The 25024-nt window shown below is 41.5% G+C and overlaps 1 protein-coding gene across 5 annotated transcripts in view; it reads right to left on the bottom strand.

The window, feature by feature from the left end:
• Positions 1–3648: 3648 nt before the first annotated feature.
• RNMT (RNA guanine-7 methyltransferase) overlaps positions 3649–25024 on the bottom strand; it is a 28215-nt gene continuing 6839 nt past the window's right edge. For all 5 annotated transcript variants that reach the window (XM_084620714.1, XM_084620710.1, XM_084620713.1 and 2 more), the window contains 7 exons: positions 21144–21259; positions 18295–18476; positions 17479–17643; positions 13777–13894; positions 10943–11044; positions 10143–10176; positions 3649–5476 (listed from right to left, as the gene is read on the bottom strand). In XM_084620714.1, coding sequence (XP_084476840.1) covers positions 5439–5476; positions 10143–10176; positions 10943–11044; positions 13777–13894; positions 17479–17643; positions 18295–18476; positions 21144–21259 — 755 coding nt within the window. In that variant the 3' untranslated portion in view covers positions 3649–5438. The remainder of the gene's footprint in view (positions 5477–10142; positions 10177–10942; positions 11045–13776; positions 13895–17478; positions 17644–18294; positions 18477–21143; positions 21260–25024) is intronic.

Here is a 25024-nt window from a genome sequence, read left to right as displayed (position 1 = left end):
GTTCTTAAAAAGGTGCTGGTACATGACTGTACAGATCAGGTCTCCACCCAGCAGCATCTTAAGAGGTTATTTTCAAAGGGATGAAATTTTTCCTGATGCACAGGACTAAAGCCACCATTATAGCAGAACCACCGTTCAGCAGAATAGGACTACCACACAACAGCTGTACACTGCAGAACTGGGCTCTGAAGAAGTAGGCCATCAAAAGCAAGTTGGGATAGGCTAGGGAAGGCATGGCCACTGGATCAGCCATTACACAGACCCAGTGGCCATAAGTCAACACAGACTGGCACACAGGTGTCATGGCAACCACTCTCTCCCCACAAACCCCAACACTCATGCTATCAGAGTGGGTAGGCTGAATTACACATCATGGGGTGTAACCAATATTTAAAGTCTAGATCTGTAGAGCCCTGCAAATCTGCAGATGGGACTATCTGTGGACCATTTACGTGGATAAGATGCAGCTATAAATTTTGTATCTAGAGCCCTGAAAACTGCAGATATCTGCTTTATATCCCCGGACTATTTTTGCAGATCTTGGATTGGACCCAGATACAAAATTTTGTATCCATAAAGGGCTCTATATATCTAAGCTATAATTCTAGCAACAGGACAGAGATATTTAGCTTCGCAGTAGCTTAGGAACATTTGTACATGTTGAATTCTTCAATATTAACCTCTCAAACAGATTCAAAATGCCTGTGAAGGGGGACTGCACCAATTTTAAGGAAACAAATTTAGAAAGGGATTTAGCTGAGTCAGTGCAATTTCTGTGTGTAGACTGGGCCTGCAGTACTAAAAAGAAGTATGCAAGGGCAAACAAATGCACTTGAACATTCTCTTAGCTGGTCTGTATATAACCCTTGAGACCTTTATATTTGCATATTTCAAAAATTGCCAAATGGATGTCTTCTAATCTTGCCCCAGAAGTTCATCCTGGAGCTAAGAATAAGGTTGGGTACATTTTCAGATAGTTAAAAACCTGAAAATGAATTTATTATGAGAGAACACTTAATCAGTGTCATGGCTGCAATGCAAATATTTTACGGCAGGAGTTTACCTTAAAACCCAAATTAGTAACAGCAGCATTAATCTTAAATACCAGATTCTTTCCATTCAGTAACAAAAGGACCAAATTCTGAAGCCTCAAAGGGTAAAACTGCTGTCTGAGCCAGTGAATGTCTTGACTGATTAAAGGGACACAATTGGGCTCAACGATTGTGCAGTACACTCCCATAAAGCTTGGGGCAGATATTTGGACAGTTAAAGCATGTAATCACATACCTAATTTGCAAACGTGGTAATTACACATTCACACCCAAATCATGTGTATTTGTGTGCAGTTATCTAATTTTCAAAAACTAGCCCCTCTTAAACAGTATTTAAAACTCACAATTATTCTATAGTACAATAATCATTCAGCATTGAAACTACAAAACATTTCAGCAGTGAGACTGCCAGATAAACCTGCTTTAAATTACCAACTAATTGTTGTCATTGCTGTTACACTTCCATAGGCAGTGTGCAATACACCCTTAACTTGGTATTTTTTTTCCCCCCTCACAAGTTTCAACTTAACTACTTAGGTCTGCCAATATGGATTTACCTAATAAGCCACCAAGAATGATTAGTTTAGGTAACAATTTGTTCTTTAGATGTTTCTGCCTCTGGAAAAGTAAAGACAGAGGTAATTCATGAGGAGTGAATTGAAGTTTCTCGTCAACAGAACAGTGGAGTTACAAAGATAAAGGTACAGAGTATATTCCCCACCCCAAAAAAGAAATTGGAGATATTTCAAATCCTAAATTTGCAAAGGATTCTCCCCCCATACCTCAAAAATGTAACTCACCAGTATATTTAGAGTAGAAAGGTAAGTGATGGAAAACTGAAACACACAAGGGAAGCCAGGGAGTTTCAGAAAGTAGTCCAATCTGCAGATATGGTAGTTGGGTTCTTCCAAGTGACCGAAAAAGTGGAGATTATTTAATCCTTCCAGAGGCCTTAAAATAGCTCCTGCTCAAAGATTTACCATTAGACTTCCAGTAAGATGGCCTACATGACACTGCTCATTACATACTTTGTTTGAAATGACACTTTCTTCCCCGCTCAGCTATCTACTGGTTTTGTGCCATTCTAGACACTTTACATTCCTGGGGATAGAAAGTCTATTTCTTCTTCTGTTTTAAATCCAGGCACACTATGACAGGGACTCAGTCAATACATTTCTCTCCAGTTGTGTTACCCTGTATGGCTACTAGCGTGGACTATTCCACACTCCATAATTACAAAAAGTATGGTAGATATCTGGAGACACATTATAGGCGGTGGGTACAGTTTGCAAAGGGAGGTTTGTGCATTACTCTGGAATTGTCAGCTTCTGGCATGTTCTAAACATGAACAAATCAACAGATGGAAAAGTTTTTATTTTCCCATCCAGGGAGCTAGCTTGACACTTGAGCTAACAGGGTATGTGACAGCAACAGTAGGGTTGTTATTCACTATGTGAACCAGCACTAGAGTGATACAGGACTCTTTCCCAGTGGCCTTCAGTAGAGCTAGGTGAAACTCAATTTGTTTTGTGGGAAACTGACCTTTCCAAATTTGTTTTCATTCCAATCAGAACAAAAATTTCAATTAGAAATTTCTTGAGAAATGGAAGTTCTGAAAATTTCATTTAAAAAATTCAGTTTTGAATTTGTTTTGGAACAAAACCTTGTGAAATGTAGTGTTTTTTAAAAACAGGTTTTTTTTAAATCACTGTCAAAATGTCAAGCTATTTCATTATAACACAAATAAAAGACATTGATTTATAAAAGAAGATGTTTCAAATCAGTATAAGTAGAAGCTGCTCAAATTTTTTTTAATTTACTAAAATTGCATTCCAAAATAAAATTAAAGCTAAAAACGAAAAAAAAAAAAATCATTCTGAAAGTTAGAGACTTTTCATCAGAATTGATACAATTTCATGAAAAATTTCATTTTTTCTCAGAACGTTTTTTTCTGATAACTGTTTTAATGAATTTTTCTCACCATCTATAAGGCTTCACAGATCTCTGGTATCAGAGGAATGGCAAGATTCAGATCTTGGGTACTACGCTAGGCACTGGAAGGAAGTGTTCTCTAGTGAGCACAGACTTCTGCAATTACCCCCTGCAAGCCTGACCTCTTCCCCCCTTGAACCTGTCCCAGGTCTGTCTCTATTCCACCACTGACTCACTGTCCTGATCTCCACTCCTCAGGCTTCTGATCCCAGTCTACTTGCCCAGCCCGGTCCAGTTCACTCACTTCCCAACCTCTCTCTCTCCTTCCTGCTCAAGATCTCCATCCCTACTGGCTCCCAAACATTGTGACCTCCCCTACCCTACTCCTTGTTGCAGTTCCTTTGTCCAGCAACTCCCAGTTCTCCCCCAGCACCTCTTTTCAAATTTTTTCAGCCCCAACTATAATTCTACATTCTTTTAAATTCAGTAACTTAAACTGCACAAGGGGACTTTCACAAGGATACAGAGCATTTTCAAACACAACTTGATATAAGCAGTGATATATCTGACCTAGATTTCATGTTTCTATGGAGTTCCATAAAACACTTAAGAGTTCTCACATTTAGAAATTCCTTAGCTACAACATAGGCTATGTTTATACTACCACAGTAAGTCGACCTACACTAAGCGAATAACATAGCTGGAGTCGACATACCTTAGGTTGAGTTACCGTCTCCCGTCGACTTACTTTACTTGTCTTGTCAGGGGTGGAGTACAGGGGTCAACTGGAGAGCGATCGGCTGTCAATTTGGCGGGTCTTCACTAGACCCGCTAACCTGACCGCCGGTGGATCGATCTCGGAGGGTCGAACCCGGGTGTAGTGTAGATGTAGCCATAGATGACACTTAATCTGGAAGGAGCTTCATTTACACCAAAGCAGTGGCATTATAATCAATCGAGTTGCATCATTACAACCAAGCAATTTACAGTTGCCTGGGCAACTTAACTCTTCTTCTTTGTGCTCCCATCTTATGCAGTGAATGAGGCAAGGGTCACATAGAAAGTATATGATCACATTACTAAGAATGCCCAGGAAACTGTAAATCTGACATTTCCTAAATTTTGAGTGCTTGACGTTGCAACCTAAGTAATGTTCGTTTGATTGTTTTGGGCATGTAATTTTAGGGGGTTTTTTGTTTTGGGTTTGGTTTTTTTGCCTTTTTTTTTTTTAAAGGTATAAAACCAAGTTCTATTAGGTAGAACAGTAACAACCTCCCATACCATGTAACAGCAGGGTTTGAACCCTAAACCTTCAACACTGCAGTACATACTTGTACCAACTGAACTATAAGACTTCATTAGCTGGCAGCTCAAAAGGGCTTTACCCCAAGGTGGGGGACGTGGTCATTAGTGCTATATGCCATTGGGGGAAAGCTTCCCGTGCTCACTACTGTAGTTGCTCAGTCAAATTCCAGGTATTCTCAGTGAAGCATAAGCCCAGCTCTTTAGAAAGCTACTGTTCGTTATTTTGATATGCTGCCAAAATTTTTCTCAGCAGCACAAGTAAGGGAAGGGAAATAAACTGTTGAAAATAATCATCAACTCAGCCAAACCTGAATAACGTTTCGCAGAACGAGTGGAAAACATGTCTTTAGCCCCCAGGCTTTGTCCCTGCCAAGTTTCAAATAACTGCCACAAACAAGAAAGGTGTTAAAGCTTCTAAGAGAAAAAAAGTCACAGGAGTCTTTTATAATTGAAAGTGTTAGGCAATCTAAATTTAGAGGTTGCTACCTGTTTGCAGATAATCTACAGAACATTAAAAATGACAGAAATTCAGTTCTTAAGGCATCTAACAATACTTTCAGCACATTCAGTTGTACAGAACATAAATCCATTTAATCTTGAAGATACCACGTAATGACACTACATATCAGTGATCACAAAAAACAAGAACAGTTTGGGACCTTTCTACATAAACTACAACTTCAATACAATTTAATACTGTTGAAGTACTGCACTGTGAATCAATCTGAGCTTTGCTGTACAGTGCTCTTCGGCCCTGATCCTACATCACTGCAGTCACTGGAAGTCCTTCCATTGACTTCAATGGGTACAGGACCAGGCTCTTGGTCACCTGAACAAACTTGACTAACAAACTGCTTATTGGAAATAAGAGCGCTGTGGAGTTCAAATGGCATTTCTGACAGCATGCAGATTACTGAAAAATGTTTAAAAAGCCAGGTTCAGACAATCTTCTATATACACAAAAGTCCATCTGTCGCAGACAGGCAACTATAACTCAGATTCATGAGCTTGCCCTAGTTTTTGGTAGTGTCCTGCACACTTCTAATAATTAAAAAATAAACATAAAAAAATAGTCGCCACAATGGTTTTACATCACTCCAACTTGTACCAGGATGCAATCTCTTCTTGCTACTTCCAGTACTGTTCTTTTCACTGTTGCTTTTCAAATGCAAAAACCAAGTAAATACCTATGAAAGAAGAGAGTATTTAAAATTTGCATTACTTCTTGCTCTCCAAAGGTTTCAAACATAAAGACAAACATTTCCCTCTCTCCTAAGCTGTTGCAGAACAAATTCTATTTATTAAAAGAAACTGCACCAATGGCTACCCCATCAATTACCATTTCTTATTACAGCAAATTTTTAAAAGCAACGTTTAGTCTTGCACCTGCAACTTTTTGTATGCAAAAACCCACGTCTCCATTCAAACATGTTTTTGTATTTAAGAGGCTGGGTTGGATTTCTTCTGAAAGCGTGACCCCAAATTTAAAATATAAAATATGAATCTAGAATGAAATGCAAAGTAATGATAAATAAGTATTTTAAATGCAGTTAGTAACATACTATTATCTGCTTAATGCAGGCGTGGGCAAACTTTTTGGCCCGAGGGTCACATCTGGGTATAGAAATTATATGGTGGACCATGAATGCTCACAAAATTGGGGGTTGGGGTTCGGGAAGGGGCGAGGACTCTGGCTGGGAGCGTGGACTCTGGGATGGGGCCAGAAATTAGGAGTTTGGGGTGCAGGAGGGAGCTCCAGGGTGGGGCAGGGGTGTGGGTGAGGGCTCCGGCTGGGGGTGCGGGCTCTGGGGATGAGGGGCTTGGAGTGTCGGAGGGTCCTCCGGGCTGGGACCGAGGGGTTTGGAGGGTGGGAGGAGGATCAGGGCTGGACATGCGGGAGTGGCTCAGGGGTGCAGGCGCTGGGTAGCACTTACCTTAAGCGGCTCCTGGAAGCAGCAGCAGGTCCCCCCTCCAGCTCCTACACAGAGGCGCGGCCAGGTGACTCTGAGCCACATGCTGCCCCCACTCCAAGCACTGCCCCTGCAGCTCCCATTTGCCACAGTTCCCAGCCCATGGGAGCTGCAGGGGCAGCGCTTGGGGTGGGGGCAGCATGCAGAGCAGAGCTCCCTGGCTGCCCCTATGCATAGGGGCTGGAGATGGGACACGCCGCAGCTTTCGGGAGTTGCAAAAAGAGTGGTCCCCGACCCTGCTCCCTGGCTGGACCACAGCAAGCCGCAGACCCTGCCTCTCAAATGAGAGTTTGAGGGCAGGATTAAAAACGGCTGGCAGACCCTAGTTTGCTCACCCCCAGCTTCATGCAACGGTAATTGCAGTTAAACATTCACATTTCATTACCAGAGTGCTTGACATGCCACCTTAACTCTGCTCCCCCTTTACGTATGAGGGGCAGTCTTTAAATTCACGATCACAATTTCTTAGATTTATAGGTGCACATAAGGTAATACACAACCCTAAATGTACAGACTTATTTATATACAGTGGGGCAGAATTAAGTTTGTATGTTCAACTCTGTACAATTAAAAATAATGAAATCTGACTAAAATCCAAAAGATAAGAAGAATTGAAGTTTGCTAATTTTAAAAAAGCAAGATCTGAAAACATACTGCTGAGTAGGACTTTACAGCTGCTAGCTAGCATTCTGTCAACTGCAAGATGTACCTTCAGTGCAGTCTCGACTAGAATGACACTCCTCAGAAATATTTAATTTGGCATGTAATCAAAGAAAGCTATATGGGACAGTGAAACCTGTGGAGATCCTTATGTTTTATAGTAGCAGAGACTTCATTTATTGTGTCAGAAAGTGCTGCAAGACCAAACAGAATCCGATTTGACAGTCATTATGGGCTTCCAGTTGGCATCAAATGTATTTGTTTATGATAAGATGAGTCATTGCTAGAACGTTGCTCAATCTATACAGTAAGCCTGAATGCCTTTTCCAGCAGTGAAACAAAATGTTATTCTTTTTAATTTGATCAAGCTATGACTACATCCTACTCCTTATAGGCACTATTCCTCAATCTCTCTCTAATGGAAAGAGAGAAACAATCTCAGTGGAGATAGAGGTGGTTAGGGACTATTTAGAAAAGCTGGACGTGCACAAGTCCATGGGGCCGGACGAGTTGCATCCGAGAGTGCTGAAGGAATTGGCGGCTGTGATTGCAGAGCCATTGGCCATTATCTTTGAAAACTCGTGGCGAACCGGGGAAGTCCTGGATGACTGGAAAAAGGCTAATGTAGTGCCAATCTTTAAAAAAGGGAAGGAGAATGATCCTGGGAACTGGGAACAGCCCAGTCAGCCTCACCTCAGTCCCTGGAAAAATCATGGAGCAGGTCCTCAAAGAATCAATCCTGATGCACTTGCATGAGAGGAAAGTGATCAGGAACAGCCAGCATGGATTCACCAAGGGAAGGTCATGCCTGACTAATCTAATCACCTTTTATGATGAGATTACTGGTTCTGTGGATGAAGGGAAAGCAGTGGATGTATTGTTTCTTGACTTTAGCAAAGCTTTTGACACGGTCTCCCACAGTATTCTTGTCAGCAAGTTAAGGAAGTATGGGCTGGATGAATGCACTATAAGGTGGGTAGAAAGCTGGCTAGATTGTCGGGCTCAACGGGTAGTGATCAATGGCTCCATGTCTAGTTGGCAGCCGGTATCAAGTGGAGTGCCCCAAGGGTCGGTCCTGGGGCCGGTTTTGTTCAATATCTTCATAAACGATCTGGAGGATGGTGTGGATTGCACTCTCAGCAAATTTGCGGATGATACTAAATTGGGAGGAGTGGTAGATAAGCTGGAGGGGAGGGATAGGATACAGAAGGACCTAGACAAATTGGAGGATTGGGCCAAAAGAAATCTGATGAGGTTCAGTAAGGATAAGTGCAGGGTCCTGCACTTAGGATGGAAGAATCCAATGCACCGCTACAGACTAGGGACCGAATGGCTAGGCAGCAGTTCTGCGGAAAAGGACCTAGGGGTGACAGTGGACGAGAAGCTGGATATGAGTCAGCAGTGTGCCCTTGTTGCCAAGAAGGCCAATGGCATTTTGGGATGTATAAGTAGAGGCATAGCGAGCAGATCGAGGGACATGATCGTTCCCCTCTATTCGACATTGGTGAGGCCTCATCTGGAGTACTGTGTCCAGTTTTGGGCCCCACACTACAAGAAGGATGTGGATAAATTGGAGAGAGTCCAGCGAAGGGCAACAAAAATGATTAGGGGTCTAGAACACATGACTTATGAGGAGAGGCTGAGGGAGCTGGGATTGTTTAGCCTGCAGAAGAGAAGAATGAGGGGGGATTTGATAGCTGCTTTCAACTACCTGAAAGGGGGTTCCAAAGATGATGGCTCTAGACTGTTCTCAATGGTAGCAGATGACAGAACGAGGAGTAATGGTCTCAAGTTGCAGTGGGGGAGGTTTAGATTGGATATTAGGAAAAACTTCTTCACTAGGAGAGTGGTGGAACACTGGAATGCGTTACCTAGGAGGTGGTGGAATCTCCTTCCTTAGAAGTTTTTAAGGTCAGGCTTGACAAAGCCCTGGCTGGGATGATTTAACTGGGAATTGGTCCTGCTTCGAGCAGGGGGTTGGACTAGATGACCTTCTGGGGTCCCTTCCAACCCTGATATTCTATGATTCTATGATACTTTACAAAAATGTGAAAACCCACATTTATGAGATTATAATTGTTACTGAAAAGAAATTATAAGAGTTATCCATGTTTTCCCTTTACAACTGGACTGATGTATGTCATCTAAAAAGGAGACAGTCAAAGTAAGAGAACATCAGTTTGGGTTGTACAACCAAAGCACTAAAGAGTAAAGAATTATTTGAAGAAAATTAAGTCACCTGCTCCATATGAGAAAAATTGTGACCCAAGACTGTATGAAAACTCATGTGATAAATAGGGACTTTTTTTTTTTTTTTTTTAAACACACTTCTGAGGATGCCAACACATACCAAACTCTGGAAGAGCATTAACCTGATAGCATATGGCTTTTTGTCTTCCATAAGTTATATGAAAACTGTGTCTCTCGGAAGGAAATATTTTTTCCAACCAACTTCTTCTCTTCTTTGGAAAGCATTTCAGAAGGAAAAAAAAAATCAATCTTTGAAAATTTTCTAAATCACAAAATTTTAATGACCTCTCTAAAAACATTTAGAATGTATGTAACAAAGCTGTATTATTTAAAAAACCCTACACATCATCACAGATTGTATCCTCAGTCACTCTCAGACTGATCATTTATTCCTAAACTGTTTGTGTATGAAGTATACCGACTACTGAGAAAAGCAATATGCGATATCAACAGCCCCCAAGAAAATAATCAGGTTTGCTTGATAATTGCTTGCTAATTTTTACTTGGTTCTTTAATTCACCTCAAAAAGGCAAAGCTTCTATTTTATTAAAATTTTACTGCACAATCAGAAAAAAAGCCTGTGCTAAACTGAGGTACAAGGTAAGACCAAATCCATCTGTCTTCAGAGTTTCCATTCCATCTTTGGTCCATAAAAAGTCTTCTCCCAAACTATGCATTTATTCCTCAAAGTTTTGAGCATTGTAAACTGCTTCAGTTAAGTATATTGACATTGAAACCCAGTTATAGGGAACTAAATCCATATTTAAGCACCTAAATAAAAAGGAATCTGATTTTCAAAGCTATTGAACACAAACAAAAATGGGTACCTTTTATTTAGTGCTTAACTTTAGGTCACCAAGTTTGAAAGTATCTGTTTAATTGTCATACTCATGCACAATGTCCAAGGAAGTCATGTTATTTATCAAACAGTTTTGCTAAGCAATAGTATTTGAACTTTGCAAATAGTACTTACTTGTTGCTTCCCATTCAGATTTACTCAAGGTTCCCTTTAAAGAAATTGACAATAAGGCACATATCACAAATGGAGTATGATGAAATATAAATCAAACATTCCCCTAAATCATGAATAGTTTAAGCAGTTAGTAACAAAAATATTAGTCGAGGAAACCAAGCAGCTCTTTCTTTACCTAGGTGATAGGTTAACCTATCTACTACTACTAAGGGCATTTCTTTTTCAGTCCTCTGCAGGTTTGAGAGGATAGTTTAGCTAACTCTTTTATTCAAGTTTTCCCCCTTGATATAGGGTTTTATGTTACACTATCACTACATTTTTACTATAAAGATCAGACCTTTATTTAAATATATCAATAAGAATGGATAAACAAGTGCTTGAAAAATAATCTCAGTCTAAAGGGAAGAATGTTTCAACCTATGACTTACATTCTACATGGATATGCTACCCTTTACAATTAAGGACAATTAAACGTCAGGTCTCTCGTGGAAGAGAGTGTATTCGTCATTCTAAACTATAGTTGTTTCTTTGAAGAACATAGTAGGTTTTCCATCTAAATTTTAACACTGATTTTTATAAAATTGCATATGTCATTAAATAAATTAGCTGCTAAGGCCCTGATTTTCTGAACACTTAGGTATGTACTTTATTTTAATTCCACTGAAGTCAATGGAATTCTTCATCTATATAAAGTTAAACAAATGCCTAAGTGTTTGCAAGACTAGACCCTAGGTATCACTGAGCACACTTTGCTTCTGACAAGATTCTATCACTTGGGGGCGTGGGGGAAGGAGACTTACCAAAGGTAACTTTGGTTTGCCATCTTTCATGAGCTTTTCTGCATGCTCATAATCATCAGGTTTATCGGAGACAAGTCTGGAATTATCATTTGCAGGATATGGCTGAAGAAAAGACACAAGTTACTATATTAAAAAAATATCTAGCCAAAAAACATGTGAACCAAAAAAGATGTCTCCTAAATAAGGGTATGCCTACACTGCAATTGAAAATAGGCTTGTGCCATCTGACTTGGGCTTATGGGGTTCAGGCTAAGGGGCTGTTTAATTGCAGTGTAGACATTCAGGCTAAGGCTGGAGCCCAGGCTCAAGCCCAAAACATCTACACCACAATTAAACAGCCCCTTAGCCTGAGTTCCACAAGCGCAAGTCAGCTGGAACAAGCCAGCCATGGGTTTTCATTTTCACTGTAGGCATACCCTAAAAGAGGCCTTAAAGGGAACTCAATACCTATGAAAAACGTCAATCTGCAGTTAGTTATTTTGATGCCTACCATTAGATAGACAAGTCTGAAAATTTAGTCTCATTATTTATTTTCTGGGGGAAAAAAATTTAAACCAATTTTTATGCTCAGGCAGATTCATACAAAATCCTATTTAATTACTTCAAACAGTGAACCAGAATTGATGAGCACTTACTGCAGAAAAGTGATAGATATGTATCTCGATCTATAGAGCTTATCGATCACATTCACTATTGTAAGACTGTCCCATCACTGTTTTGTAATAGGGTAGAACTGGTAAGATTGAAGTGGCTCCTGAACTGTTTGCTCCAAGTACTAGAAATGAAGTCCTATGCAATTCTGAAGTTATAAAAATAGATGAATGTTCAAAACATCAAAAATGAGACATGACACAGCTATCATTTTAAACAAAGTTACCTATTAGATTTAGTACTTGTGAAAGATTCTAGATAACGGAGAGTGATTTTTACTTATTTACACTTTAGGTGTAGGACAGGTACCAATACAAGTTCCTGCACACTGTCAGGGCAACACACCATAGTCCTGTTCTGAAAGGGAAGCTTCTAGACCAGGACATGAATTACCCATAAAGGCCCAGTGCTACAAAAGGTACATCTACAGTACAAAATTATGTCAACCTATGTTACGTCGACATACAGCCACCGCAGTCATTAAATCACTTTTGCAAGTCCACACTACATTCCTTGTGTCGGCGATGCGTGGCCTCACCAGTAGCACTTGCACCGATTTACTGTTGGTCTGGGGCATTGTTGAAAGGCAACAATAGATATAAGCAATGCAGTGTCTACGCTGACACTGTGTCAACCTAACTACATCAACCTAAGAACTCCACCTCTGCAAGAGGGATAGCGAAGTCATTATAGCAGGCGAGTGACATTTTAGTGTAGATGTTTAGAGTTAAGATGCTGTAAGCTGCCTTACGTCAACCTAACTCTGTAGTGTAGACCAGAGCTTTGTCTAGTATACTACCACGGCTGTCAACTTGGATGGGCATCAGTCATCATGTTAAAAAAAAAAAGTCGACGAACCCATAACAAACTATCATCATTTCACACAAGCCATCACAAAAATTTATATTGCATCTGTAACACACTATAATTTATATAGTATTTACATCTCCAATGTTTGTCCTTTCTTGATGCTGCCATTGCTAAAACCTTGCTTCTGACCTCAAATATTGTAGCATCCTTTTCACTTTGATAGTTAATCCAAAATTAACTTTGGATTAAATTAATAACAAAATTAATGTGGCAAACCCATATTCTTCTCTCTATTCTGATCCCTTTCCCCATCCTTGAATCCTTTCATTAGCTTCCTTGCAAAATTAACCTCACATCCTTGTCTTCAGTTTTCAACACATCTTTGTCCCTGTTTATACATCTTTAATCTAGTTTCCTCTTATTCTCAACTCTTGCTCTTCGTTCTGCTCACCCTAAGCTTTCTGCTCTTCCGGTTTAAGCAAATTCTCTCCTGACAGATTATGGCTAGGTCTTCACTAACCACAAAAAGGTGTGCTTTTATCATGGTGTAATTAATGCTGGTTAGCTATTCTGCTGTATAAACATAGTGGAGACAAGGCCCTTTAGTTTTAGTGCAATGTAAACTAGGCAAGGTCAACCATAGTGTGTGTATAATGCTAACCTCTCCGGGTTTGGAAAACTGCCTGAAGCTGCAGAAGAGATACACAGTACCTGTCCCTCGGGGGAACCAAAAGTGTAAGTGAGATGTTGAGGGTAAAAGATTACTGCTGGATATAAGGCTAGTCATGGATTTACATTTAAAAGTATAATTGTCCTGTATATAGAAAGTATTTTTATATACCTAATTCAATTCTTGTTCTGTTTTCTAACAGGTTTCTTGCACATAAAAAAGGTAATTCTATAACAGGCAACAGGAAGTCCTTCTATTCCATTTCTTACTCTTGTTTATAATGGAACATTGAACCACTCTTTACAATGAACAGTTAATTATATAGCACCAGATATTACAAATACAAATACACACACACACACAGATGAGCCAATTCAATACAAAGCACAAAAGTGTGTTGAACCTGCTAAATGGAAAATACAAGTATAATGTGCACAGTTGCCTAGTAACCTAATATAAAAACTTGTCCTCAACAGAAAATACTATTTAGTATTTTATTTAGCTACAAAATTTAGAAGATTAACTGCTTTCAGCAGCATGCCATAGGAACTATTTGGCTCCTACAATGCCAGCACTTGAATACTAGTCATAATTTACTGCCCAAAGCTATTGCTAAAGTAGATCAATCCCAGCAAGATGCAAAACACTATTTAAATGAAAGAATGAGTTTTGTTTTTTTTTAAATCAGCATTTTTATATTTACCTCCAAAGCCTGCATTCGCTTTAACAGCATTTTATTTTCCTCATCCTTAATCTTTTCTTCATAGAATTCCCGAAATGTCATTTTGTAGACTAGTTTCATGCCATATTTTTTTGCCATTCTGTGAACATAAGTGATCCAAAAATTATTATAGAGATACTTTTAAATCAACAAAAGCCCGAGTTTATCACAGTTGATAGTTTTGAACACAGGGACACCATATGGTCTTCAGTAGGACTGCAATCTCTAAGTTTATATATTTATGGCTTTTAAAGGCTGGAAAAGTCCACATTGCCATCAAATATCCATTTTCAAGGAGTTATAATGTCATCAAAAATTCTCTGCTCTAAACCTTGGTATAAATATTTCTGACTTGGACAGAGCAATTTATATTTCCCTGAAACACAAAAGTTTTAATGAAAATCTGAATTTGCAGTCTAAAACTTTTTGATGCGGGAACATAATGCAAAAAAAAAAAAAAAAAAAAAAAATCAGCTACTATGACCCTTTGAACCCATGAAGAGTTTTATCAACTTAAATGGGATTCTGCACAGGTCTATACTAACAGAACCTAATACTGGGGCTGGGCCTATAGGTATCAGGGGCCTTTTCCCTAATTATTAGTTTATTTGTATTACCAAATGCCTAGGAGCCCTCATTATGGACCAGGGCTCCACTGTATTACGCTCAGTACAGAGAGAACAAAAAGAGTCTCTTCCCCAATCAAAGTGTAAGACAAGAAACAGATAGATATAGACAGGGAATACTAGGAAACAATGAGACAATATTGGTCACCATAATAGAAACTAGTATTAGCATACCAGCAGCCTAACTGTTGTTAAGTTTGAGGCATCACTGCAAAGACGAGACCTTTAAGAAGGGATTTTAAGAATAATGAGGTAGCTTTGTGGGTGTTTACATGGATCTCCTCCCAAGAATGAAGGTGTTCATTTAAGAAATTAACAAGTGGGCAATGAAGGCTGGCATTACTGGCCAATCAGCAGGACCTGACATTTCAATAGTAAATGATAGATGACTGATAGGGTAGGGATAGACCATGAAGGGCCTTGAAAGTGAACACAAACATCTAATGTTTGATATGAGAAAGGGAAGCCAGTGAAGTGATGCAAAGAGAGACGCTACATGGTCAAGGCAGTGCGCTAGAATAATATCCTTTGCAATAACATTCTAAATGGATAGGAGTGGGCAAGATCGCATCTGTCAAGGTTAGAAAAAAGAATGTTGCAGTAATGGAGACATGAGATGGTGAGAACCTGGACAAGCTGTGTGGATGGACAGGAAAGGCTGTATTTTATGGGTAAGAGAATCTATAAGACTGAGATAGAGCCTGGATCCAACGACCTAGAAAGGTCTGAGTTAAAGATGAAGCACTAATTATGGGCACGGGCAACAAGCAAGATGGTTGTGCTTCAGATGACAGTTAGATATTCACAAGACAGAGGCCAAGATTTCATTTTGGACAAAAGGATGACGGTCCGGAGGGAAGAGATCGATCTGAGAGCTGTCTCCATAGAGAGACTAGCTGAGTTTGTGCTGCAGATGAGATTATCCAAACTGTAAAGAAAGAAGAGAAAGACCAATGACAGAGCCTTGTGGAAGCCAGACAAAGTTGGTGGGGAGGATAAGGTGGACACACTGAAGGACTTCTTGAAGGAGCAATTAAAGAAGTAGAAAAAGAACCAGAAGAGGACAGAGTAACAGAAATCAAGGGACAGGACGAGTACGACTGATGGTGCAAAGGCCATTGACAGGTGGAGGATAAAGAGTACTGGTTCTGAGCTTCGCCTAGGAAATCATCATTGAAGACTTTGGCAAGAACCTTTTCAGTGGAGTGCAAGGGGCAGCTATTAAACTGAAGGAGTCTGGGATGGAACTGGAGGAGAGAAACTACTGACCGCAATTGTAGAGAACATTTTCGATTAGCCTAGGCCTTGTCTACGCTACGGGGGGAGATCGATCTAAGTAATGTAGCTGAAGTAAACATACTTAGATCCACTTACTGGGGGGTCCACAGTACACTATGTCGACAGGAGACACTCTCATTGACTCCCCTCGCACTTCTCGTTCAGGTGGAGTACAGAAGTCAACGGGAGAGCGATCTGTGGTCGATTTAGTGGGTCTTCACTAGACCCGCTAAATCAACCACCAACACATCAACCGCCACACGTCCTCCTCCAGTAAGTGTAGACAAGCCCTCAGACACGAAAGGGAGATGGGACAGCAGTTGGAGAGATAAATGGTGTCAAGTGTGGCATGTTTTATTTCTTTTAGGTTTAAGATGGGAGAGGTTGAAGCATGCTTGTATTATGAGCAGAAAGAGCAAGAGGTTAAGGAGAAAAAGTAGGAGGAGATAAGTATGGGTGTGAGGGAGATCAGGAGACGGGATGGGTTCAGTACACAAAGTGGAGATGTTACAGGCGGAGACAAAGGAGAAAGAAGAGAATGTGGGAAGAAAAGGCAATCTGAGGGTAGAGGAAGGTCACATTGTCTTTTACCAATTTTTGAAACTTTAGTGTTAGATTTTTTAAAAAAATCTGTTTCATACATAATGAAACAACTTTTAATTAAAATTCATTTTGTATATATGTATAAATACCCCCCACACACACACACACCAAGTTAGCTGAAAGTGAGATTTTTTTAGCTAGATGCACATTTATATATCCCCACGCACATACTATAGAGCACTGTTTCTCAACCACCAGTCTGTGGAAGCCTCCTGGGTCCCTGAGATTTCACTGACACAGTTTAGGAAGACAGGAAGTCAGTTCCTGGTATCAAAAAGTTGAGAAACACTGCTGGAGTATATACTATTTCAGAGAAGAAAAAATTGGGTTTTTACCTTCTTTAGCTTCATTATGATTTAAAAAGATGGCCCGAAAGAGCCAACCTGGATTATATCCCATTTCACAATTATCCCTAATAATAAGATTTCTGTAGGACAGACTATGCCTTCATTGACTCCCATGCAACCCTATTGCCTGCAACTAGTTGTGCTTTAGTAAGCAATTATATCAATAGGCTAACAAGGTTGAACAGAATCCCCAGCATTCTTAGATATGTTGGCTCTACGAGCCTAACAGTAGGCATTTTTTTTTATTTTATCCACATATATCACATAAGCAGAAGATCTGTTCAGTAAGATGGTACCCTTTTAGTGACACTTTTCAGAGCAGAAATGCTCCCTGAAGGGTGAAATCCTACCCCCAATGAGTGAAACAGTTTTATACTGACTTCAATGAAGCTAGGATTTCTCCCCAAGTTTCTTAGCATTTTAAGAAACAGCAGCAGGGGAAAGGAGTTCATTCTGAGCCACAACTGGAATTGGTAGGGTCCTGGTTAAAAACCATGGAGGCCTTAAAATAGCTGGCAGCACAGCATGACCAATTTACCAATACCATAAAAATATAAAGTTTTAGCTATCTGATCAAGACTCTGAAACACTGTTTTACACCAGCATCTTAATTTGGGGCTACCACTTAGGATCTGAAGATAGATATTTTATTCCAAGAATGTTCGCTACCCATACTCCAAATATGAACCAGATTTGAGAGAATACTAATAAAACGTTTTAAGGAGCATAACCTGATATTACAGTAATGCCTGGTTGTAGATTTCTGCTAGACTTGTGCTCATACAATTCTTCAAAATTTGATTACATAATGAAGTCAAAAGTAAACTTACTCTATCAGTAAAGGAAAATAAACCAAGAACTCAGGGACATCAACAACTCCTTCTAAGTTAAAGTCATACTTGCAGCCAAACAGGGGATACTCCCCCTTCTTCTGAAACTGTACCGTGTACACATCATTCCCAAATGAATCAGTTTCTGAAGCTTCAAGTCGTTTTCTATATAAAGATATATAAAAACGGTAATAACTGATAAATAAGCTATTATTACCATTTTTCAGATAAAGAAACTAAAGAGAGGTGCAGGGACCTTCAACAAGGTCACAGAAGGACACAGTCCATTCCAGTGCCCTAGTCTCTGCACCACACAGTCTCCCTTAATAAATTTAACCATCAATTAAGACTACTATAAAAACATGGGAATGAAAAAGTTTTTATTCAAATTTTAACAGTCTGAAGATAGCATTCAAAGGGGTCAAGAATTAGATAACCATGGAAACTGAACTTTCTTTTATCCTGTAGAGGCAGGTCAGGGTTAGAAGTAGGCAGATTCAAAGGTGTCAGAGGAAGCTTGCAGCTACAGCCCACATTGTACTTGTTTTGTCACCAATTAAATCAATACAGAAGCATTACGTGCTAGGAAGTGTAGTACCCTTAGGGCACACCTCCCTAAAGATGAGGGTGGGTGCAATCTGCTCCATTTTATTCAAGTTACTATACGTCTGACTTTCCTAGCAAGTAGGCAACACAGGCCCTCAGCTGGAAAGATTTTGCTGTAAAATACATCAAGGGCACCCAAAGAGTGACCCTCCTTTAAATCTGATAACATTTCATACAATTTTAAAAATTAATAGAATGAATAGCACTTACACAAGCTCAAAGCTATTTGGAGTTGTGCCAATAAAATACCCTCCAGGACAGAGATTCCCGCAAGCATTTTTAAGCATCATGTCAGCCTGCTCATATGTCTCAAATGAGTAATGGTAAACAAATTGACAGCTGCATATGTCAAAGCACATATGTGGATCACTGTAACTGTCAGACAGAAGTTCCTGAAATGGATTAAAAAGAGTTATGAGACATATACCAAAGGCTGCAGAAACAAAGAAGTGGTTTGTGTTAATCTTCCAGCAATGCATGCCAATCCTAGAATACAAGTACTTGAAAGAAAAATAGTAAAGTTTATTTCCCTCTGCCCTCAGCAAATTCAGGCATGAACTACTGCTTGGTAGAAGGAGAAATAAGATGAAATAAGAAAGCCCATTTCTACTTAAGAAACCATATACTGCATTCCAAAGCCACCAGAATATATTTATACATCACTTTAAAATTGTAATTTTTCTCACTTTAAAAAAAAAAAAAAATATCTGTGAATTAACTGGCTCATCAAATTTCAGAAGCCAAAATAATGTGGCTATTAAGTTACAACTTTTAGTTTCCAAAATAAATTCTAGTATTGTTGCTGAAAGTTCAGCTGTAAGTGAATTATGGAAAATTTTATTAAAACGAATTTTCAGTTCACAAAATCTGTAGATATTTGTACATGTTTTTGTGCTTTTTAGATAAAAACAGCAAGATAAGTGACTTCAGTTTTGAAAGAATAGATTAGCTGCTTTTTAATCTTTGAAATACAATTTACTTGTTAAAAAATCAAGTTATCATCTAAACTTTTCATCATTTTTAATCACGTGGTTTTATTGCATGCACACCCTTTCTCCACTGACCCAATTAACCTGTGATTGTTAGACTGAGCCCTTGGAATTTGAGTCAGACTGGTCTTTCCACCAGCCCTGCTACAAGAGACCAAAGCTGTGAAAGGTTATCAAAATAAGTTTTAAAAATAAGCAGTATGGAAAATAAAAATGCTATTAGAAAACTTCACCTAATAGGCTGCATTTCAGTAGCATTAAGAGTCATTTAGGAGCAAGAAGACTAAAAGTCAGAAAGTCTTCCACATTTGTTCTGGGGGTCGGAAAGAACACAGGCCCATCAACACAAAGTTTTATAACTTCCCTAGTGACTATGTAGCAACAATTAGCAAAATTTGGGGAATAATATGACCCCACTAGTTAGTGAGGAAATTGAAAGAACACCTTTGGTAGGTGAAAGATGTATTCAGCCTTTCAAGAGTACATTACAAAACAACGAAAGAGTTTGTCGGAACCAGTTTAATCTTCTATTTTAGAAGCAACTGCTTGTTAACTTATATAGTTCTAATGATTAATTTAGGGCTTTTCTACATAAAGACTCAGCCCTGGTCTACACTGGGGGGAAGAGGTCGATCTAAGATACGCAACTTCAGCTACGCGAATAGCATAGCTGAAGTTGGCATATCTTAGGTCGACTTACCTGGCCGTGAGGACGGCGGCGAGGCGACCGCTACCACTCCCCCATTGACTCTGCTTCCGCCTCTCGCGAGCTGGAGTTCTGCAGTCAAGGGGGAGCGCGTTCGGGGATCGACTTATCGCAGATTGGCGGGTACTGAAGACCTGCCCTCAGTGTATAGCAAGCTATGGTATAAAATCTACAGCACACTAACCTGCTGTGTGCTAAGTGGCCAAGGTGCACTATGGAATGAGTGTGAGGCAGCAGAGTCCACACAGCCAACTGGTGCACTGTACATTTACACCCCCATCTTGCCACACATTAAGTTTCCATATAGGCAAGCCTTTAGTGCAGGGGTGGGCAAACTACAACCCACGGGCCGGATCCCATCTGCCAGCCATTTAAATCCGGCCCTCGAGCTCCTGCTGGGGAGCAGGGTCTGGGGCTTTCCCCGCTCCGGAGCTCCGGTCAGGGTCAGGGGCCGCTCCGCACAGCTCCCAGAAGCGGCAGCATGTCCCCCATGCAGCTCTTATGTGTAGGGGCAGCCAGGGGGCTCTGCACACGGCCCCCCTCCCCAAGCGAGGTCCCCACGGCTCCCGTTGACCAGGAACCGGGGTCAATGGCAGCTGCAGGGGCAGTGCTTGCAGACGGGAAAAACACAGCAGAGCTGCCTGGCCCCGCCTCTGCGTAGGAGCCGGATGTGGGGGACGACATGCCACTGTTTCCGGGAACCACTTGAGGTAAGCGCTGCATGTAGCCTGCACCCCTGAGCCAACGCCCCCGCTACCCCCCCGCCCCAACCCTCTGCCCTGATCTGCCTCCTACCCTCTCAACCCCTCGGTCCCACCCTCCTGCACCCAAAACCCCTCATCCCCACCCTAGAGCCTGTACACTCAGCTGGAACCTGCACCCCCGACACCCCCCCCACCCCAGCCCTGATTCCCCCTCCCATCCTCTGAGCCCCTCGGTCCCAGCCCGGAGGACCCGTCTGCATCCCAACCCCCTCATCCCCAACTCAACCACAGAGCCTGCACCCCAGCCAGAGCCCTCCCCCTCCCCCCTGCACCCCAACCCCCTGCCCCAGCTCGGAGCCCTCTCCCACACCCTGAACTCATTTCTAGGCCCACCCCAGAGCCCTCACCCCCTCCCACACCCCAACCCCCAATTTCATGGGCATTCATGGCACGCCATATCATTTCTATACCCAGGTGTGGTCCTTGGGCCAAATAGTTTGCCCACCCTTGCTTTAGTGTAACAATTCAACCTTAAATTAAAGTCTTCTCTCCTTGAAACACTCCTGAACTTTTACTCTAGTGACTTCCAACATTTATTCAAATAAGAATGCCAAGAAACTAGTTACGACACTAGGAATATATAAAGCAGAACAACTGTACCTTGGAGCTATCGGCTGTTATAAATTCTGCATTGAAAATGTATTCATTAGAACGACATCGGGCTTTCATGTCAGCATACCGCTGTTGGCACTGTTGCATGGAAACTTCAGCAATATCTATAAAAAAAATAAACTGCATGCACAAACTTCTCTTCAGATAGATATGATTGGAGTGAGAGCAGATACCATAGTATGAGTAAAAGCTGGTTTTCAGTAGATGTGCTCCATTATGAAGTTTTATTTATACTTATGTGGACTACAAGGAACTAAGTACACTAACTTGTTACACACATACTTGGTACTAAAAATGGAAAAAAGAGTCAAACCAAACACACTTAATTATATTCTAGGCCCGATACAATAAAATACAAATTCCACAGAATGTGGAATAAATAAAAAAAAATGTCTAGCCTTTACAGTTGTAGTGGAAACCTTCACAATGTGAAGAGACTGACGGATATAAAAATTATGCAGTGTTGTCTTCAAGAATTTGTAGAGAGCTCTAAACAGTTCTAAGGCCTTGTCTAGACCAGAAAAAAAAAAATAAACACACTGTTGACATGGATGGGTACAGTTCAACTCTGTGGGTTTCTGAAGTGCTACTGAAGAAGGTTTCTCTTTCTTTACACGTGCAGACAAAAGGTACTTAGTTGAAATTACTGAGGAAATTCAGGCCTGATCTATGCTACAAAGTAGCTCAGGGCTCTGAAAATTACATCACGCATGGCATGAAATTTAAGTTGATCTAAGCCCTGATATAGAAATCACTGTAGTGTTTCTAATATAGACATTATCTCCCTGTCAGCAGAAAGAAATTTTTCTAGTGTAGACTACACCTAAGAGATGTGAACACCACAGGCATAACTGCTGACCAAGTAATGAAGACAATGAGACAGTTTTCAATACTATTAGGCCTGGTCTACAGTATGCGGTTTATTTTGGATTTAGCCGAGTTACCTTGGAATAAAACTGGTTCCGTCCACACGACCAAGTCCCGTGTCGTTTTTTCGAACCAGTTTTTTCGATTTAAAGGGCTCTTTACTCCAAATTCTGTACTCCCACCTCAGCAAGTGGAGTAGTGCTAAAATCAAGATCGCAGTTCCGGGTTACAGGTACTGTGGACGCAATTCGACGATAATTGACCTCTGGGAGCTATCCCAGAATGCTCCCTTGTGACCACTCTGGACAACACTCTGAACTCTGATGCACTAGCCAGGTAGGCAGTAAAAGCCCCAGGAACTTTTGAATTTCCTGTTTGGTCACCATCAGCACAGTCCACCATCATAGGCGACTATGCAGAGTCCACCATCACAGGCAATCACGCAGTCCCGGATTCGCAGACAAGCTCCAGCTTGTCCAAACAGGAGGTACTGGATCTCACTGCGTGTTGGGGAGACGAATCTGTTATGGCAGAACTACGTTCCCAAAAAAAAAAAAAAAAAAAAGGAACACAAATACATATGCTAAAGTCTCCAGAGCCATGACAGAAAGAGGCTACTCCAGGGACACAGAACAGTGTCGTACCAAAAAAAAAAAAAAAAAAAAAAAAAATCAAGGAGCTCAGTCAAGCGTACCAAAAAGCCAGGAAGGCGAACGGACGCTGTGGGTCACAGCCCCATACATGCCGCTTCTACCATGAGCTGCATGCAATTATAGGGAGTGATGACACCACTACCCATGGATACCTGCAAGGGGGGAGTAGCACGGAGCGAGGAGGATGAGTTTTTGGAGGACGAGGAGGAGGACAGTGCACAGGCGGCAAGTGGGGAATCTGTTTTCCCCCCTAGCCAGGAACTATTAACACTGGAGCGAATAGCCTCCCCCTACTCCCAAAGCATGCTCCCGGACCATGACCCTGGAGAAGGCACTTCTGGTGAGTGAGAGCTTAATCGGAGCGACGCAGTAGGGGGAACGGGGGGGACGACCCAGTCGCGCTGGGCTGTTCATGTTTAGTTTAAAGGCCTCATCCCTGCTCAGAGCCTCATTGGAGCCCTGCGGGGCGGGGAGCGGCTTTGTGAGCCATAGCATTAAGGAGTAGGCTGGGTCCCCGACGATAACTATAGGCATTTCAACATCCCCAACAGTAATTTTCTGATCTGGGAAGTAAGCTCCTTCCTGTAGCTGTTCAAACAGTCTAGAGTTCCTGAAGATGCGAGCATCATGCACCTTTCCCAGCCATCCCACGCTGATGTCGGTGAAACGTCCCTTGTGATCCACCAGTGCTTGCAGCACCATGGAAAAGTACCCCTTGCGGTTTATGTACTGGCCGCCCCGGTGTTCCGGGGCCAAGATAGGGATATTCATTCCATGTATCACCCCGCCGCAGTTATGGAACCCCAGCACATTAAAGCCATCCACAATGGCCTGCACATTTCCCAAAGTCACTACCCTTGATAGCAGCTGGTCAATGACTGTGTTGGCTACTTGCAGCACAGCAGCCCCCACAGTATATTTCCCCACTCCAAACCGATTCCCGACTGACAGTAGCTGTCGGGCGCTGCAAGCTTCCACAGGGCTATAGCCACTCGCTTCTCAACTGTGAGGGCTGCTCTCATTTTGGTGTCTTTGCGCTTCAGGGCAGGGGACAGCAAGTCACAAGGTTCCATGAGAGTGGCCCTACGCATGTGAAAGTTTCTCAGCTACTGGGAATCATCCCATACCTGCAACACTATGCGGTCCCACCAGCCTGTGCTCGTTTCCCGGGCCCAGAAATGGCGTTCCACAGCATGAACCTGGCCCAACAGCACCATGATCTCCCAATCGCCACATGCCGTGCCATCTGTGTCCACAACCTCATCACTATAGTAATCGCGCTGTAATCACTTCCTTGCCCAGTTTTGCAGGTACTGCACATAGTGCTGGATAATGCGCGAGGTATTTACAATGATCAAAACTGCAGCCGAGACCTGATCGGGCTCCATGGCTATGGCACCTGCACGGATAATCCTGGAAAAAGGGTGCGAAACGTAGGAGAGCAGAGTGGCAGACTGGAAGCTGTGCTGTTTGGTTCACGGTAGCCAAACAAAGGCTGAAAATGGTTGTCTTCTGTGGCTTTCGCAGAGGTGGGAGCCCAGGACAGACAACATGGAGAAGCTCGGAAGTGTGGCAATAGCGAGAGAGCAGAGTTGGCAGCGGAAGCTGTGTTGCTCAGTTCATGATGGCAGAGTTGAGTTGGAGAGGTGGATTCATAGTATCAGGAGAACAACAGTGCACCGTCTGCTAAAAGCAGTATGGCGTCTGCACGCCAAAAAGGTGCGAAACGATTTTCTGCCATAGCTTTCTGACAACACACACCCAGAAACACCCGCAAGAATGTTTTTGCCCCATCATGCACTGGGAGCTTAACCCAGAATTCCAATGGGTGGCGGGGACAGCAGGAACTGTGGGATAGCTACCCACAGTGCACCGCTCCAACATTCGATGCTAGCCTTGGTACTGTGGACGCAATCTGCCAAATTCACGCGCTTTAGTGGGGACACAGAAGACTGAATGTATAAAATAGCTTCCAAAAATTCGAATAGAATAATTTCTAAATAATTTCATACTGTCGACGTACCCTTAGTGTGCAATTGTGTAACTGGTTTATACCATTATAGGAAGTGTGTACACAAATCAGTTAACTGAACATGTAAATGGCCAAAAACACCCAATGAGTGTAGAAAATAACTGTGGTCCTCAAAATATCAAAAATAATTTTCCCCTCTTTATAAAATACATAACTATTAATAAAGGACTGTTAATATAAAGAATTCTTTAAAATATATCAGATTTAAACAAAAATGCTATTTAGATATGGTAAAAGGAATGAAGCAAGGGTTGTCAGTCAGTCAGATCCCAACTACTCCTCATAGCTAATTCTGCAGCAAAGGCAATTCCAACCCT

The sequence above is a fragment of the Lepidochelys olivacea genome, assembly GCF_965140295.1.
Source record: "Lepidochelys olivacea isolate rLepOli2 genome assembly, chromosome: 2".
Classification (NCBI taxonomy): domain Eukaryota; kingdom Metazoa; phylum Chordata; order Testudines; family Cheloniidae; genus Lepidochelys; species Lepidochelys olivacea.
The sequence above is the reverse complement of the archived record's forward strand: the minus strand, read 5'-3'. Positions and strand labels throughout refer to the sequence as shown.